This window comes from Lemur catta, chromosome 8 (genome assembly GCF_020740605.2).
Source record: "Lemur catta isolate mLemCat1 chromosome 8, mLemCat1.pri, whole genome shotgun sequence".
Taxonomy (NCBI): domain Eukaryota; kingdom Metazoa; phylum Chordata; class Mammalia; order Primates; family Lemuridae; genus Lemur; species Lemur catta.
The window spans coordinates 94,168,844-94,183,369 of record NC_059135.1 but is presented as its reverse complement, the minus strand read 5'-3'; the positions used below and the strand labels follow the sequence as shown (position 1 = coordinate 94,183,369).

The following is a 14,526-nucleotide window of genomic DNA, read 5'->3' as shown; positions in this document are numbered from 1 at the left end:
TTGCCCTGGGCTTTCCCCTGTCACAGAAATGCGTGTGGTTGGTGGCCCTTTGGTTTGGCTGCAGCTTTCTGGGTGCCAAGTCGCTGGCAGGGTGGCCTGGGTCCCCTGTGTCCACCCCTTCCCTGGGGCTGGGGTCGGGGTGGGACTGAGGGGGAGGGAGTTCTGATGAAGGCTTCCGTTGCTCAGACCGTGGTGAAGGGGACTGTCGTTGACTGGGACAGTGCAGCCTGTTGGAGCCTCCTGTCCACACGAGCGCTCACTAGGGATTTTGAGGGATTGGACGTTGGCTCCTGCTCACGTCAAATTCTTGAGCAGCCGCTTAATTTAAAACAAGTTCTGCGTCTGACCAGAAGTGAAAGGGCCAGGCAGGTGACAGGACCCCTGGCACGTCCCTCGGAACTCTCTCTGTCCTCACCACCTCTTCCTCTTCCTTTGCAGCAACAACTCCCCGACGCACCCGGTGGAGGCCCTGCCCGTGGGCAGTGATGTAAGTGTGTGCGCCGGGCTCCGTGGCTGGTGGTCCCGGGGTGCCGCGCCGCGTCTCACGCTCCCCCCCCCCCTGCCCGCAGCACCTGCTCCCGTCCGCCTCCATCCAGGACGCCCAGCAGTGGCTCCACCGCAACAGGTTCTCGCAGTTCTGCCGTCTCTTCGCCAGCTTCTCGGGTGAGTGTCTCTGAGTTGTGCATGGAACCCACGAGCGTCTTGGGGACACTCAGGAAGGCCAGTCACCCTCCAGGACTTGCTGTCGACCCCTGGGGGTGGCGGTTTTGTCAGGGAGACCAGAGCGTGTGGGTTCACTCACCCACATGTGCCGACCCTGTGCCAGATGCCCGAGATGCTGCCCCCAGAAGGCCCCAGTTGAGTGTGACCTTAGGGGGACTGTCTGGATCTCCTCACCTGTGGGGGGCGGTGGGCTCAGGTCTGCCCAGGGAGCGTCCCCCTCGCCAAGCAGGGCGATGCAGGGCTTCTTTGTCTTTTTCGTACTGAAATACTGCGCGTCATGCTGTCTCCAAAGCCACAACCTGGGCGATGGAGGTGAAGCCACAAGTGACACAGGAAAGCTGCTTCCTTCTTCTTTAAAAGGTTTTTGAAGCCCTTTCCGTTAGGCCCTCGGTGAGATGAACTGCGCGGTGGGCCTGGCCACCAAGTAGAGTCGATCCCGAGTGACAGAGTGAAGGTTTGTCCACAGCTAGAGGAGCAGTTCCCGAGGACATCAGTGGCAGTGGAAGGGAGACAGCGTCCCTCCATCTGCTGGCTCGGCCCACCTAAGGGCCTCTTTGTGTGGGGGGAGGGTACGAGGAGGGCCAGACAGTGACTCTGCCCAAGGGGCCTTGCAGCTTTGAGCCAGTGCAGACACGTAAATCACCCACTTCAGTGCCGAGACCATCTGTGATGGGGTCGGGGGCTCAGGGGAGGGTGGTCAGCCACAGGGTGGGCACCTGCCTGGGTGGTCACAGAGCAGAGGACCCCAGGAGTTGGGGTGGAGTGGCCCTGGGGGGGAGGGGAGGTCAGAGAGGCCCTGAGGGGCACGGACAGGCCGGGGCCTTGGGACAATAGTGGGGGGACTTTGGTGTTTACTCCCAGGGGAACGGGAGCCGCTGTGCCTGCAGAATTGTGTCTGAAACCGTCGTGCTGTGGCAGGAGGAAGGGGTGGGAACTGTGGCTGTGGGCAGGCTCTCAGCAGAGGCTGATGTCACACTTGAACTTGGACAGTCCATGTGGGCCCAGGCTCTGGGGCACCGCTGGGCTTTGAGAAAAGGGGTCGCCCTCATGCTCACCTCTTACCCCACTGTTCTCCTCTGTCACCATGAGGCAGGGCCTTCCTGTGTCCCTTTAGCGTGGGCCGGTCCTCATACACGTGGATGCAGCACTGTGGGAGACTCTCAGGCCGTGTCTGCCGGAGGCAAACACACGTGGGCCCTGGGCCCAGCAGTGCTCTTGGGGTAGGCCCGGCAGACACGCACACATGTGCTGACCACAGACAAGGCTCAGAACGTTCACAGAACCTGTTCGTAACAGCCCCAGCCCGGATGCACCCCCACGGCCCATCCATGAGAGCGGGTACGTGGACTGTGGTGTATTCACGCAGTGAATGGTTGGTAGGAATGGGCGTCAACAGTCTGTAACTAAATTTAACATGAATAAACCCTGAAATGTGACCCGGAGGGAGGGAAGCCGGCCCTGGAAGAGTGCCTGCTGTTCAAGTTCACGTACATAAACTTCAGAGAACATGCAAGGTTTGTCTGCACCACAAGACAGCAGGATGGCGTCCCCAGAGGTGGAGGGGAGTGACGCAGGACGGGCCTGAGGGAGGCTGGCGATGTCTCTCAGTCTGTGCGCTGGGTGCCTGGGTGTATTCAGATTGTCAGCATCCAGCAACCGTGTACTTGCGTGTACAGAGATGCACACGTAGCCAGTGCCACGTGCCGATGAAATCTATGCACACATTATGTGCCCATACAGAGTAAAGCAGTGGGGGGCAGGCACAGGCGGTGAGCACCTGTTGGCCTCTGTTCTCCTCGCTTTTGTGAGCACTGGCATCCCCTGGGCTGTGACCATCTGGTATCGTTTAGCTCTTTGTCGTTTCTCTGTCCGTGGGATGTCTGGTGCCCACCCCGACCCCAGTGCGGGATCTGCAAGGGGTGGAGTTCCGCCTCCATGTCCCACGTGACCGACAGGCCCGCTGTCCTGCCTAGGTGCCGACTTGCTGAAGATGTCCCGAGATGATCTGGTGCAGATCTGTGGGCCTGCAGACGGGATCCGGCTCTTCAATGCCATCAAAGGCAGGTGGGTGTGGGTTTCCCTGGGAAGCTGGCCAGAGGATACTGCCTGGCCGCATGAGGGCTGGAAGCCCTGACCTCAGCCTCCTGGGCGGGGCTGGGTTGGCGGGTGGGGACGGGTCCCTGGGCAGAGCCCTTCCTGCAGTGTGGCGGTGGGTGCAGGAGGAGTGTGGGGAGAGGGCCACAGGCTGCCGCAGGGGAGTGAGACACACCCGGGAGTTGCAGCCAGTGCAACCCCTGCCTGGAAGCCACTTCTTCTTTTTGTTTCTGTGGGGGTCTTGGCCTCTGGATCTCAGTCCCGTAGCCGCTTGCCCTGGGCCCCGAGCTGCCTTATTCCCTGGGCAGCCGTGGATTGGGGCAGGTCGGTTGGTGTCTTGGAGCAGTTCTGGGGCAGAAGCCAGGGCAGTGCCCTTCCTGCCCTTCCTGCCCTTCCTGCCACGGCGGCAAGGGTCCACAGCCACCCTGTCCACTGTAGGGGCCACTGGCCACTTGTGGCTGTGGAGACTTGAACCGAGGCTGATGCGATGGACAAACTCTGAGTTTTAAATTTTATTTCACTTTGGTGAATTTACATTTTGACAGCCACATATAGCTCAATTTTAGAGTGACAGAGAGAGTGCTTGCGTGTGAACCCCAGATCTGCCTCTTCTGTGCTGTGCAATGGGGGAAACCATGAGCCCCATTTTCCTCCTCTGAGAAAGGGAGGCGGTTGTCCCAGCTCCCTCGCAGGTTGTGCGAGGCTGACGTGAGATAGGCACGTACAGTTCTGAGAACGGTGCGTGGCAGAGAGTAAGCTGGAGACGGTGTTTGCTCTGATTGTCGCCTGGAAAATGCCTCGTGTCTAGAGATTTGTGTTCTGGGCAGAGGCCCCCCTCGGCAGGCTACAGGAGCAGGAAGGGCCCACCCCTTGGCTTCTAGGCAGCACCCCCAACCGTGACTGGCGTTCCCTGTCCCCACCATGGTCTTTCTTTCTCCCCAAGCTCTGCCCCCTGCTATTTCCATCCTGGAACATTCTGGAACAACAGCGCTTGGTTCACCACACCTGCTTTCTATTTCCTCCCCTCCTTCCAGGAATGTGAGGCCAAAGATGACCATTTACGTCTGTCAGGAGCTGGAGCAGAACCGAGTGCCCCTGCAGCAGAAGCGGGAGGGCAGCGGGGACAGCAGCCTGTGTGGTGAGTTGCGGGGCAGAGCCGGGACCCAGACGTCGGACCCTGTGCCTGGCTTCCCAGCCGGAGGTCCGGCCTCGGTCCCTTCCGGTGAATGTCAGGCCTCCCCTGTAAAGGACGGCTGGTCTCCTGGATTCCACACGAGCGCGGGTTTGCCCTCCTGGTGGCCCTGCGGCCTGGGCGCTGCCCCAGCGCCACATCCCAGGGATCGGGATTGTCCCGGGACTTGTTTCCAGTGAGTGGCGGAGTCAGATCTGAGCCCAGGGTCGCCTGCGCTAGGGCCTCGTTTCCTCCCACGGCTCCCACACGGCTCCCAACGGGGGACGGCGCGGGGTGAGCTCCGTGTTGCTGCCGGCCACCCCCGCTCCCGCTGAGTGCTCCGGCGCCACTGTCAGCTGGGCGGCAGAGGCAGGGAAGACAGGTGCCCGCCTGGCATCCCGCCGGTTCCCTGTGCCGGCAGCCTGCAGTGTTGGGACTAGGATCAGGAAAAAATGGAACTGGCTCTGAAAAGTGGCAAGAGAAGTACGATTAGAATTCTGTCCCGAAAGGGAGCCTTAGAGAAGGGGCCCAGGACTCGCCCCTGCTGTTAGTGCTGGGAGGAGTGTTGCCCAGTAGCCACGTCTGACCGTGGTCACCACATTTGCAGTCCTGGGGTATGCTGTGTGGCTGGGTCCCCGTGGCCTCTGCCACCCTCTTCAGAGGGAGCCACCCTGCGTGTGAGCTTTAAAATACTGGGCCTCTGATCAGGTTTATTTGAGCCAAGCTTCCTTAGTAGAGGGAGAGGTTGGGGAACCCCTGATTTAATCCGATTGCTTTTGCTTTTGAGGACCTCGAGGTCCCTTGCACCTGAGTAATCCACCCTGGTCGCTCCTGCCCGGCTGGCACGGGTGGTGTCTCAGGCAGCGTTTCCAGCGTCAGCGTCACCGTCATCTCCAACTTGCTGACAAAGCAGCGCCCCCTGGTGCCCCCTTCTCCCCTGGGGGTCACAGTGCTTGAACTGAGTGTGGGTTTTTTTGTGGGAAAGGGTGAGGACCAGTTATCCTTAATGTCACTCTTGGCCACGTGAGGACATCCAAAAACGCTTCAAACAGTGGAAACAGTGAAAAAGGGACACAGGATTTTCCCCTGTGTGGGTGCACGTCTGGCTGCTGTCAGAACCACCAGGTGCCCCTGCTCCGCCAGCTGGGTGTCACTGGGTCCGGTGAGAGGCTGGAATCTCTACATGCCCGTGAGTGCCCTGAGAGAGGAACCGAGAGTCACAGCCTGGCCCTGCCGACCTGCCCTGGGCACGAGGTCCTGGCAGACTCACTGCTTTCTCGGGGGGCGGAGGGGCATGGGCAGGCTCGTGCTGATTTAGCGGCCACTCAGAAAGCAGGCCTTGTCCCCTCCCCCAGTGTACCACGCCATCTTCCTGGAAGAGCTGACCACCTTGGAGTTGATTGAGAAGATCGCCAACCTGTACAGCATCTCCCCCCAGCACATCCACCGGGTGTACCGGCAGGGCCCCACGGGCATCCACGTGGTGGTGAGCAATGAGGTGAGGGCTGCTGCCCGGCCGGCGCTGGTGAGGGGGTCTGGGCTTGCGGGGTCGGGGGGCATCAGAACCCCTGCAATAGAAACACTCTGGAGGCTTGGTGGTGACAGATGGGTTATCTACATGCCACCTGCTCTCGGCTGTTGTGGCTGTCCTGGTCTGAATGGCTGTCCTGCCAAGTAGCCACTCGTCACTCCTCCCTTGGCTGGGTGCCACGCAGGAGCCAGGAGCACGGACTCCACCCCTGCCCCAGACGTGCTGCAGTCAGGGCTGCGGAAGTCAGGGGAGGGCACTCCCCTAAGGTGGGCACAGGCCCCAGGGAGAGGTATAGTGGGTTGGGGGCTAGGTGACGGAGAGGCTGTGGCTTCTGGGAGAGGAGAGCAGAGGCCTCTGCTGAGTGATGAGGGTGCCACGGCCTTCCTGGGCCGGTCCCACTCACGGCCAAGGAGAGGGTTGTTGAACAGGCTTGCTGGAAGTTTAGGCATTCCTTGTGCATTGTGGAACAGAGGCTTTCAGTTTGCTCTGCCCTGGACCCCTTCCTCCTAGTAATGGTGGTAACACGTGCCAGCGTCGATGGAGTGCTTCTGTGTCCTGGCCACCGTTGCGAGTCCTCACAGCGAATCCTTTGACCCTGACTGCCTCCGTAGGAGGAGGATGCTGTAGGAAACTGAGGCACGGAGAGGCTGAGTGATTGCCCCAGGTTGCATGTGTTTGGCAAGGGGTGGAGCTGTGGTGGGAACCCTGGTACTCCGCCTGCAGGGTGTTCATCCCCTCCTGAACTGAAGCCTTCAAACTCGGAGCTGTGCTGGTGGGAGCAGGGGAGGGACCCTGAACCCCCAGCTCAGCCCTCAGCAGATCCTAAGCCAGTTCTGGGAACTCTGAAATCCTCTGTGTCAAGGATTGTAGGGGAAATTGTGTACAAGAATGGTGGCTGGTAAAAGTAGAGAAAACGTGGGCTTTGGAATTGTACTGGTGTCCCTACCTAGAACTACCTCCTATCTGAGCCATCTTGGGGAAATTTACTTAACCTTTCTATGCCTCAGTTTCCCTATCTGCATAACGGGGATGAATATCCCCATCAGACAGGCTGTAGCAAGGATGAAATGAGAGCAGAGCATCAGGTACCAGGAGACGCTGCGTAAGCAGTGGATCTTGTCACGGACATGCTCATGCTGGGCACTTGGTATTTTGGGGAGCAAGTGGTGGCGAGATCCTTTTAGATTTGGGGATGTGTGAAAGGTGAGGCTTTTAAGGGTCTGTGTGCTTTGTAAGTCATCATTATTAGTAATAATCCTGTTGCCACTTGTCATTACAACTGCCAGAGCCCTTTAATGTTCACGAGCATTTCATCTCAATCCTGGAAAGTGGCAAGGTGGACTTTTCCTTCGTTTTTAATTAAAAAGTAGATCATAATTAGTGTAAGAAATTAAGCAATATAGAGGAGCAGAAGGCAAATGTGCAAACCCCTTATCTTCCCCACTCTTTTCTCCTAGAGGAATTTACAGCAGGTTTGTGATTCTGCCAGGTAACTTGCTGTGCTCACGTCTGTGCGTGCCCTAGTGCGTGCAGGTGTGGGTTTTAAATACACACAGCAAGGACCCAGCAGTACACACACTGACATGCAGCTTGCTATTTTTGTCACAATTTCAGAATTCCTTTTATATCTTCCATTCAAATCTAATGCAGCGCTTTTTTCCCCCCGCCCCATGTTACAGATACGGACAATGAAGCCCACAATTCCTGACTCGAGAGCTTACCTTAGAGTAGCCAGGAAGGTGAATGTGCCCCGAGCAGTGGGCAGTTGTAGTGGCATGTCAGGCTTGTCACTTTGCATTGCAAAATGCATTTCTTTTTATGAAGACAGAAGCCAAGAATTCGGGGAAGCCTTGCCATTTCATGGGTCCCTGAGGAAGTTTCTTCCTGGCTTGCCCTGTGCCCTCCAGAGTAGGCAGTTAAGCAAGTGGAGCAGAGAACAGAACTCAAATGCCACCTTGGCTAAAGTAGGTGATTCTTATTCCCCAAACTCTCCTTGCCTCTTAACCCTGAATCAGTTGGAAACCTTTGGTTCTTAATTGCGGGAGCGCCGGAGGCAGCCTGGCCAGCCGCAGAGCCGGCCCCTGGGGTGCAAGGGCACTTAATTAAACAAGGGAGTTACTGATTAAGCCAGTGTGGGCTCTGCTCAGGGCTTCGCATGCCCAAGTGGCCGGGCTGCCAAGAGCCCTAGATGGAGCAGGCCCGCAGTGTAGAATAAATGTACTTCACGCATCATTAGGCGGGGGGAGGGGCAGGGCTTGACAGGCGGATGGATTTGTAAGATTTGAGGCAATATCCAGGGCAGGCAGTAAAATGTGGATGGCTTTTTTTACATTTGGAAAGGGGTTTTGCTATTGTGCTGGCCAATGTGTGTCTTGTGTGTATGTTTATATTTATATTTATATTTTTAGTAGTCTTTAAATGTATATTGTGGAAAGAGTATATAAAACTTATTTGTGCAATTTAAAAAATCATTAAAGTACCCATGTACCTGCACTCAAATTACTAGAATGTTATGTTAGAAGCCCCTTTTGTGCCTCATATATGTTCCTAATCCACCCCCACCCGCTAGTCTGAATTTTGTATTAATCATTCCCTGTTCTTCCTCAATGTATTGTTTCATTCCATCTATTTTAAAACTTTATATAAGTGAAATAATAGTATATTCTTCTGTGACTTTCTTCTTTCATTCCACATTATATTTTTGAGATTCCCGCATGTTGAGTCTACAGCTGGAGCTGGTTGGCCCCTCGGAGTAGACTATGATTAGATCACAACTGGTTCGTGCTTCTGCTGCTGATTGGAGTTGTGTGTTAGTGCAGGCAGTGCTGCCCGAACCATTCTTACGCATGTCTTGCGTGCTCACATGCAGGAGTTTATCTAGGGCACGGGCCTTGTGGGGGAATGTGCCTGGTCATCTTCTCTAGGCCACATGGGCAGCTTTGTAAAGATTTACACCTTCACCGGTTGTGGAAGCTGGTTCCCATTGCTATTTCCTGGTTATATTTTTATCATTCAAACCACCACATTTTACAGATGGGGCCATGGAGACAAAAAGAAGAAAAAGTTGACTTGTTCAAGGTCACTGCGTAGTTAATCAAAATTACAACTTCAGAGAGGTGGCTCGTGAGAAATCGCTAGTTTCCTGCCTCAAATACAGACAGGGAGGGAACCTTCCTTCCTATTTTGTCCTGGTGGGACCTGATGTGTTGGTGTTACTAGTTACCAAGGTTTGTGTTGTAAAAAACATTTTATTTAGTTTTTTTCTTTTATCTGTTGCCCACAGACATTCTTACAATGTCTCCATCATAGGGATTGGAAGACAGACTAAGAAAAAGCAAAACCAGCACAAACAAAAGCTACAGTCTTGTATTAAACGGTCACATCTTGATTCCCTTCCAGGCTGCTTTCCATCCTTGACTTTCAGGGTTCTGTTACTTAAAATTGCAATCGTGTCCCACGTTGATTGTCTTGTCATTTCATCGGTGCATGTTGGAGCAGAGCTGTGTGCCTGCGTTTGTAGACACTGGCAGGGCTGTCTCTGCTGCCCCGTGTAACTGAGCCTTTCCAGATTTTGAACTCATGGCTGAGGGAACGTGTCCTCTCTTTTTCCTTGCAGATGGTGCAGAATTTCCAAGATGAATCTTGTTTTGTCCTCAGCACGTTAAAAGGTAAAGACCCTGCCTCTCGCTCCCACCCTCCATCCACTTTCTTGTTTAATTGGAGGATGTGGGTTGGGTGTGGTGGCTCATGCCTGTCATCCCAGCACTTTGGGAGGCCAAAGTAGGAGGATCACCTGAGCCCTGGAGTTCAAGACCAGTCTGGGCAACGTAGCAAGACCCCACCTCTACAAAATTTTTTAAAAATCAGCTGAGTGTGGTTTGTGCGCCTGTAGTCCCAGCTCCTTGGGAGGCTGAGGTCGGAGGATTACTTGAGTCCAGGAGTTCGGGGTTACAGTGAGCTGTGATTGTATGACTGCACTCCAGCCTGGGTGACAGAGTGAGACTCTGTCTCTTAAAAAAGAAAAAAATTATTAAAAACAAAAAAATAAGCATGTGGGCCTGGTCCCAGGGTACCGGGGGGAGCCAGGTGGATGGGTGGGGCCTGCCTGTGTGCTGGGCCCCTCCAGGGAATGCTTACCTGGGAGAGGCTTTGGAAAAAAGAAGACACAAACTTCCTGGGAAACCTGGCCCCAGAAATGCCAGAACTAGTGAGATTGGCCCCAAAGTCACTTCCGAAAGGGAAACCCTGGGCCAGGCAATTTGTTCCCCGTGAACTCAGCGTCGAGTAGAAACAAGGTGCATCTGCGCTTCCCTGGAGGGGTCCAGGGCGAGTCTGCAGGCAGCGTCGGGGTGGGACCCGGGCCTGTCCTAAGAGGGCGTCAGCCTGGCCAGGAACGCGAGTTTATTTACGAAAGGTAGAGAAAGCCCTGCCGTGACCTTCCTGAGGGCCGGGAGGATGCATGCCCATATGGGGTGTGTCAGAACAGAGTCCTCTGACTGGGTCAGAGACCCTGAACCGTGACGAGGCCATTTCCCCCTTGGTCTGTGGATCTAGCCAACAAGTGCCTTTAGGGGCCTGGGGCCGTAACACCCCCGAGGACCACAGTTTGTCCAGAGCCTCCTTGGCCATAGGTCCTTTCGTCCTTGGGCCTCAGTCCACGGGAGAAAGACCCATTGTCAAAAAGAAGCTGAACAAGGCGGATGCCAAGGCGTATGTCAACATCCTTGCGTCTGTCGCACACTTTGCTTTATGCAGCCTCGTTTTTGCAATTTCTGCTGATGCCCTAGCACCACGCCTTTCGGGACTCCCCAGTACTGTGGCGCTGGCCTTTCTCCCTGTGAAACGTGCCTGGTGTTTCTCTCTTGCAGCCGAGAGCAATGACGGCTACCACATCATCCTGAAATGTGGACTCTGAACAGAAGCAGGACATGCACCCGCCTCCAACTCCCAGCCCCTCGGACCCCCTTGGATGTAGAAATTGCCCCACTGCCAGCTGTGGCCTCACCAGGCGAGCTGAGTCTAGGAGGGAGCCTGCCCAGTCTGTGACGGCTACAGACCGTCAACCAGCAGAAGCCTGTGGACAGAGACGGGGGTGCAGGAAGGCCGTGGTTGCCCTCCCTTCCCCTGGCCTTCAGCTTTGGGGTGCTTCCTTGTTCTTTTTGTTGGTCCAACCTTGATATTCTAAAGGGGCAAACAGTGGGGGCATCTTCTCTGAAACCCCTTGCCCCTTAGTTGGAGGCTCATGGGGCATCTTGGTGCCCCCTGAATTGGTCCCTTCTGGCTTCTGTCCTGCCTCCAGAGAAAGCCCTGTCTCCCCCACACCTGCGTCTCTGACAGGTGGCTCCACGCCCTGCACTGCTGGCTCCATGGGAGTAGTTTGCCCTCATTCTCCTGCTCTCATGGAGCCTCCCCTCTCAGGGACCCTGGTGAGCATCCCTCCTTCTGTTCTCGGATGATTTGGTGGGAGTGGGGTTATTCAGTGCCTTATACCTCTTTCACCTGTACCTTGTTTCTGAGGATCTGCTGCAAAGCCCGAAGATGCATTCATATCTCTGTGTTGGCATGGTGGACACCACAGTGCACGTGCACGGCCCTTCTCCCAGATGCTAATTCTGAGGCCTTTCGAGGGGGTTGGGGTGGGAATAGAAAAAGATGATTTTCAGGCACATTCTCATGAGTAGAAAAGGGATGAGAACAAAATGATTCCTCTCGATTGACTTCCCTGAGCAATCATGGGTGAGGAACTGAGGACTAGGCAATCAGCATGCTGTTGTGTCTTCAGATGACCTTGACCATCATAATACCAAGAGAAGACCTTGGTTAACCACTGCTAAGTTTGCCAAGTTTCCTAGGGACATTGTATTTTCTGTGGGAGCCCTCATTTTACATTTTTATCTTTTTTCATTTGTAGGGGTTATGTTTAGGGTATCTTGTCTGTATTGAAATGGTTAGATCACCTTAATGGTCTAACTATGGGAAATTTAAGTGTCAGTAACTGGCAGACTCAGAAATTAGTCTTTGTCGTGCTCTGGTTCCTGGGACCCGGTGATCTCTACTGGCCCAGGGCTGTAGCTCTTTGTTAATTTGGGTTTATCAACCAAACCATGGTGAACCCTGTGACTACGTGAATAGGATTTCACAGCCTCTCAATGAAGCTTTTGTGGAATGTAGTGCTAGTCTCAAAGCCTGTTAGAATTGGGGAAACCTTGCTTTGTAGATGGGCAAGCCGAGGCCTAGAGAGGCAGAGTCACATGCATGGTACCTTACAGTGATAGAGTGATGATACTGATTTATCATATAAACCAGGACACTTCTGAGAGTGGAAGGGGCTGTTATGATTATGTTAGGATAATAGGCGTGGTGTTCCTACAGAGTGAAGACAGGCTCCTGATTCACTTCCCCTTTTCAGTGGCGTGGAGGGGAGTGGGTTGACTAACAGCTTTATTGAGAAATAATTCACGTAGCATACAATTTACTCAATGTACAGTTCTGTGGTTTTTAGAATTGATTGTGATCCACAGAATCACAATCAATTCACAGAACTGTCAGTTTAGAACATTTTAATCACCCCCAAAAGAAACTCTGTGCCCTTTGGCTGTCATGCCCCCACTTCTGCCAACCCCCCCAGTCCAAGGCAACCAGGCGTCTACTTGCTATGTAACGTTTCACATCTGTGGAATCATACGACATGGCCTTTTGTCACTGTCTTCTTTGCCGTGGTGTGATGTTCCTAGTGTCGTTCAAGGTGAGCGTGTGTCAGCACTCGTTCCTGTATTGCTGAATAGTACCTCACCATAGGGACATACCACGCTCGTGTATCTGTTCGTCAGTTGATGAACATTTGGGTTGTTCCTGCTTTTTGGCCATTATGAATAATGCTGCTATGAACATATTTGTACAAGTTTTTACGTGGACATATGTTTTAGTTTCTTCTGGGAGTATACATAGGAGTGGAATTGCCAGGTCATATGGTGACTGTTTAACTGTTTGAGGAACTGCCAGACTTTTTCACCGCAGCTGCACCATCTTATGTTCCCATTAGCAGTGTATGAGGGTTTCAATCTCTCTACACCCTCGCCAACACTTGCTATTACCTGTCTTTTTGATCGTAGCATCCTAGTGGGTATGAAGTGGTATCTCATTATGGTTTTAATTTTCATTGTCCTAATGGCTAGTGATGTTGAGGATCTTTTCATATGCTTATTGGCCATATGTATATCTTTGGAGAAATGTCTATTCAGATACTTTGCCCACTTTTAATTGGGTTGTCTTTATTATTAAGTTGTATGAGCTCTTTGTATAATATATTCTGGATGCAGGTCTTTTATCGGAGTTACGATTTGTAAAAATTTTATCTTATTCTGTAGGTTGTCTTTGCTTTCATGATGATATCCTTTGCAGCACAAAAGTTAATTTTTTTTTCTTTTTTTGAGACAGAATCTTGCTCTGTTGCCCAGGTTAGAGTGTTGTGGCATCAGCCTAGTTCACAGCAACCTCAAACTCCTGGGGTCAAGCAATCCTCCTGCCTCAGCCTCCTGAGTGGCTGGGACTACAGGTGTATACCACCATGCCTGGCTAATTTTTTTTTCTACTTTTAGTTGCCCAGCTAATTTTTTTCTATTTTTAGTAGAGATAAGGTCTTGCTCTTGCTCAGGCTGGTCTCAAACTCCTGACCTTAAGTGATCCTCCCACCTCAGCCTCCCAAAGTGCTAGGATTACAGGTGTGAGCCACTGCACACAGCCTTAACTTAATTTTGATGATGTCTAAGATACGTATTTTTTTCTTTTGTCACTTGTGCTTTTGCTGCCATGTCTAAGAAACCATTGCCTTATCCAAGGTCAAGAAGAATTATGCCTATGTTTCTTTCAAAGAATTTTTATAGTTCTCACAATGGTCTTTGGTCTATTTTGAGTTAATTTTAATATATGGTGTGAGGTAGGGGTCCAGTTTCATTCTTTTCCATGTGGATGTTCACTTGTCCCAGCACTGATTGTTGAAAAGATTGTTCTTTCCACATCCCTATGGAATTGTCTTAGCACCCTTGCTAAAGGTCACTGGTTCTTACTGGATCTTTTTTTCTGGGACTTGGTGCTGTCATTTGGAAGTTCCCTTTTTTCTTTTTTTAATTCAGTTCTTATTTGGTCCCACCATTTTTACAACTGCCTTTCTGTCCTATTCTTGCTACCTCCCCCTTTACCTGTCTCAGGCGATGCTGGGTCATGCCTCTTTGATGTTTCGCAGTCTTTCCCGGTGCGTGTTCCGGCTCCACACACTAGTCCTAGGGAAAGATGAAGACCCATATTTCTCTTCACATAGAAGTGGAATAATTTGCTCAAGGTCACACAGCCCATTAGTGGAAGACCCAGGGATGGACGGTGGCCCTTCAGGGCGTCTGTAGTCACCACACCTAAGTGATGCTACTGCCCATGCCAGGTGATGGCAGGCTGCATTTTAATTCTCAAAAGAAATGTGGTAGGCTGATATTTCACTTACTTCCAAAAGAGGGTCTAATAAAGGTCGGTTACCTTGAGTTTGCTGTTAGTCGAGTATTCCATTTTCTGACCCGCCTCCTGGCATCTGCTCTGCTTACCTTCTAATGGTTATAGTTAAGTCTTGTAGCTTACAAAGGAATGGAATATAATAAATACTAAAAAAGGGCATACATGGTAATTTGGTACCAAAATGTCTCAGCTGCCTAATTCAACAGCTCGTCCCTTCCACGGGAGTCAAAGCTATAGGTTTTATTTTTCATTTGATTAAATCATAGAAAAACCATAAACTTTCCACTCCTTTCCAGTCTTTGCTGTGAGCTCTGAGTCCAGAGGTCTGGGCAGCTCCTCCCAGGGCCCTCCCCTCCCACCCCCAGCTGTGGCTTCTCCTGGGTAGCAGCTGCTTTTTAAAGTGATTCCCGGAGGGAAGGAGGACAGACACGTGTGCTCAGGCCGCTGTCTTGTACCAGAAGCCCAAAGCTGAGTTCTTCTCTCTTTGTCTGCCTGCTGGACAAGT

At 52.7% G+C, this 14,526-nt stretch overlaps 1 protein-coding gene across 2 annotated transcripts in view; it reads left to right on the top strand.

The window, feature by feature from the left end:
- TFCP2L1 (transcription factor CP2 like 1) overlaps nucleotides 1–14,050 on the top strand; it is a 52,678-nt gene extending 38,628 nt beyond the window's left edge. The window contains exons 9-15 of one of the 2 annotated variants that reach the window (XM_045559395.1): nucleotides 439–487; nucleotides 570–663; nucleotides 2,697–2,787; nucleotides 3,852–3,955; nucleotides 5,344–5,486; nucleotides 9,136–9,187; nucleotides 13,762–14,050. In XM_045559395.1, coding sequence (XP_045415351.1) covers nucleotides 439–487; nucleotides 570–663; nucleotides 2,697–2,787; nucleotides 3,852–3,955; nucleotides 5,344–5,486; nucleotides 9,136–9,187; nucleotides 13,762–13,796 — 568 coding nt within the window. In that variant the 3' untranslated portion in view covers nucleotides 13,797–14,050. Of the gene's footprint in view, nucleotides 1–438; nucleotides 488–569; nucleotides 664–2,696; nucleotides 2,788–3,851; nucleotides 3,956–5,343; nucleotides 5,487–9,135; nucleotides 9,188–10,387; nucleotides 12,708–13,761 lie in introns of those variants that run through there. The other variant, XM_045559394.1, reaches the window with a different exon arrangement.
- The last annotated feature ends 476 nt before the right edge of the window (nucleotides 14,051–14,526 follow it).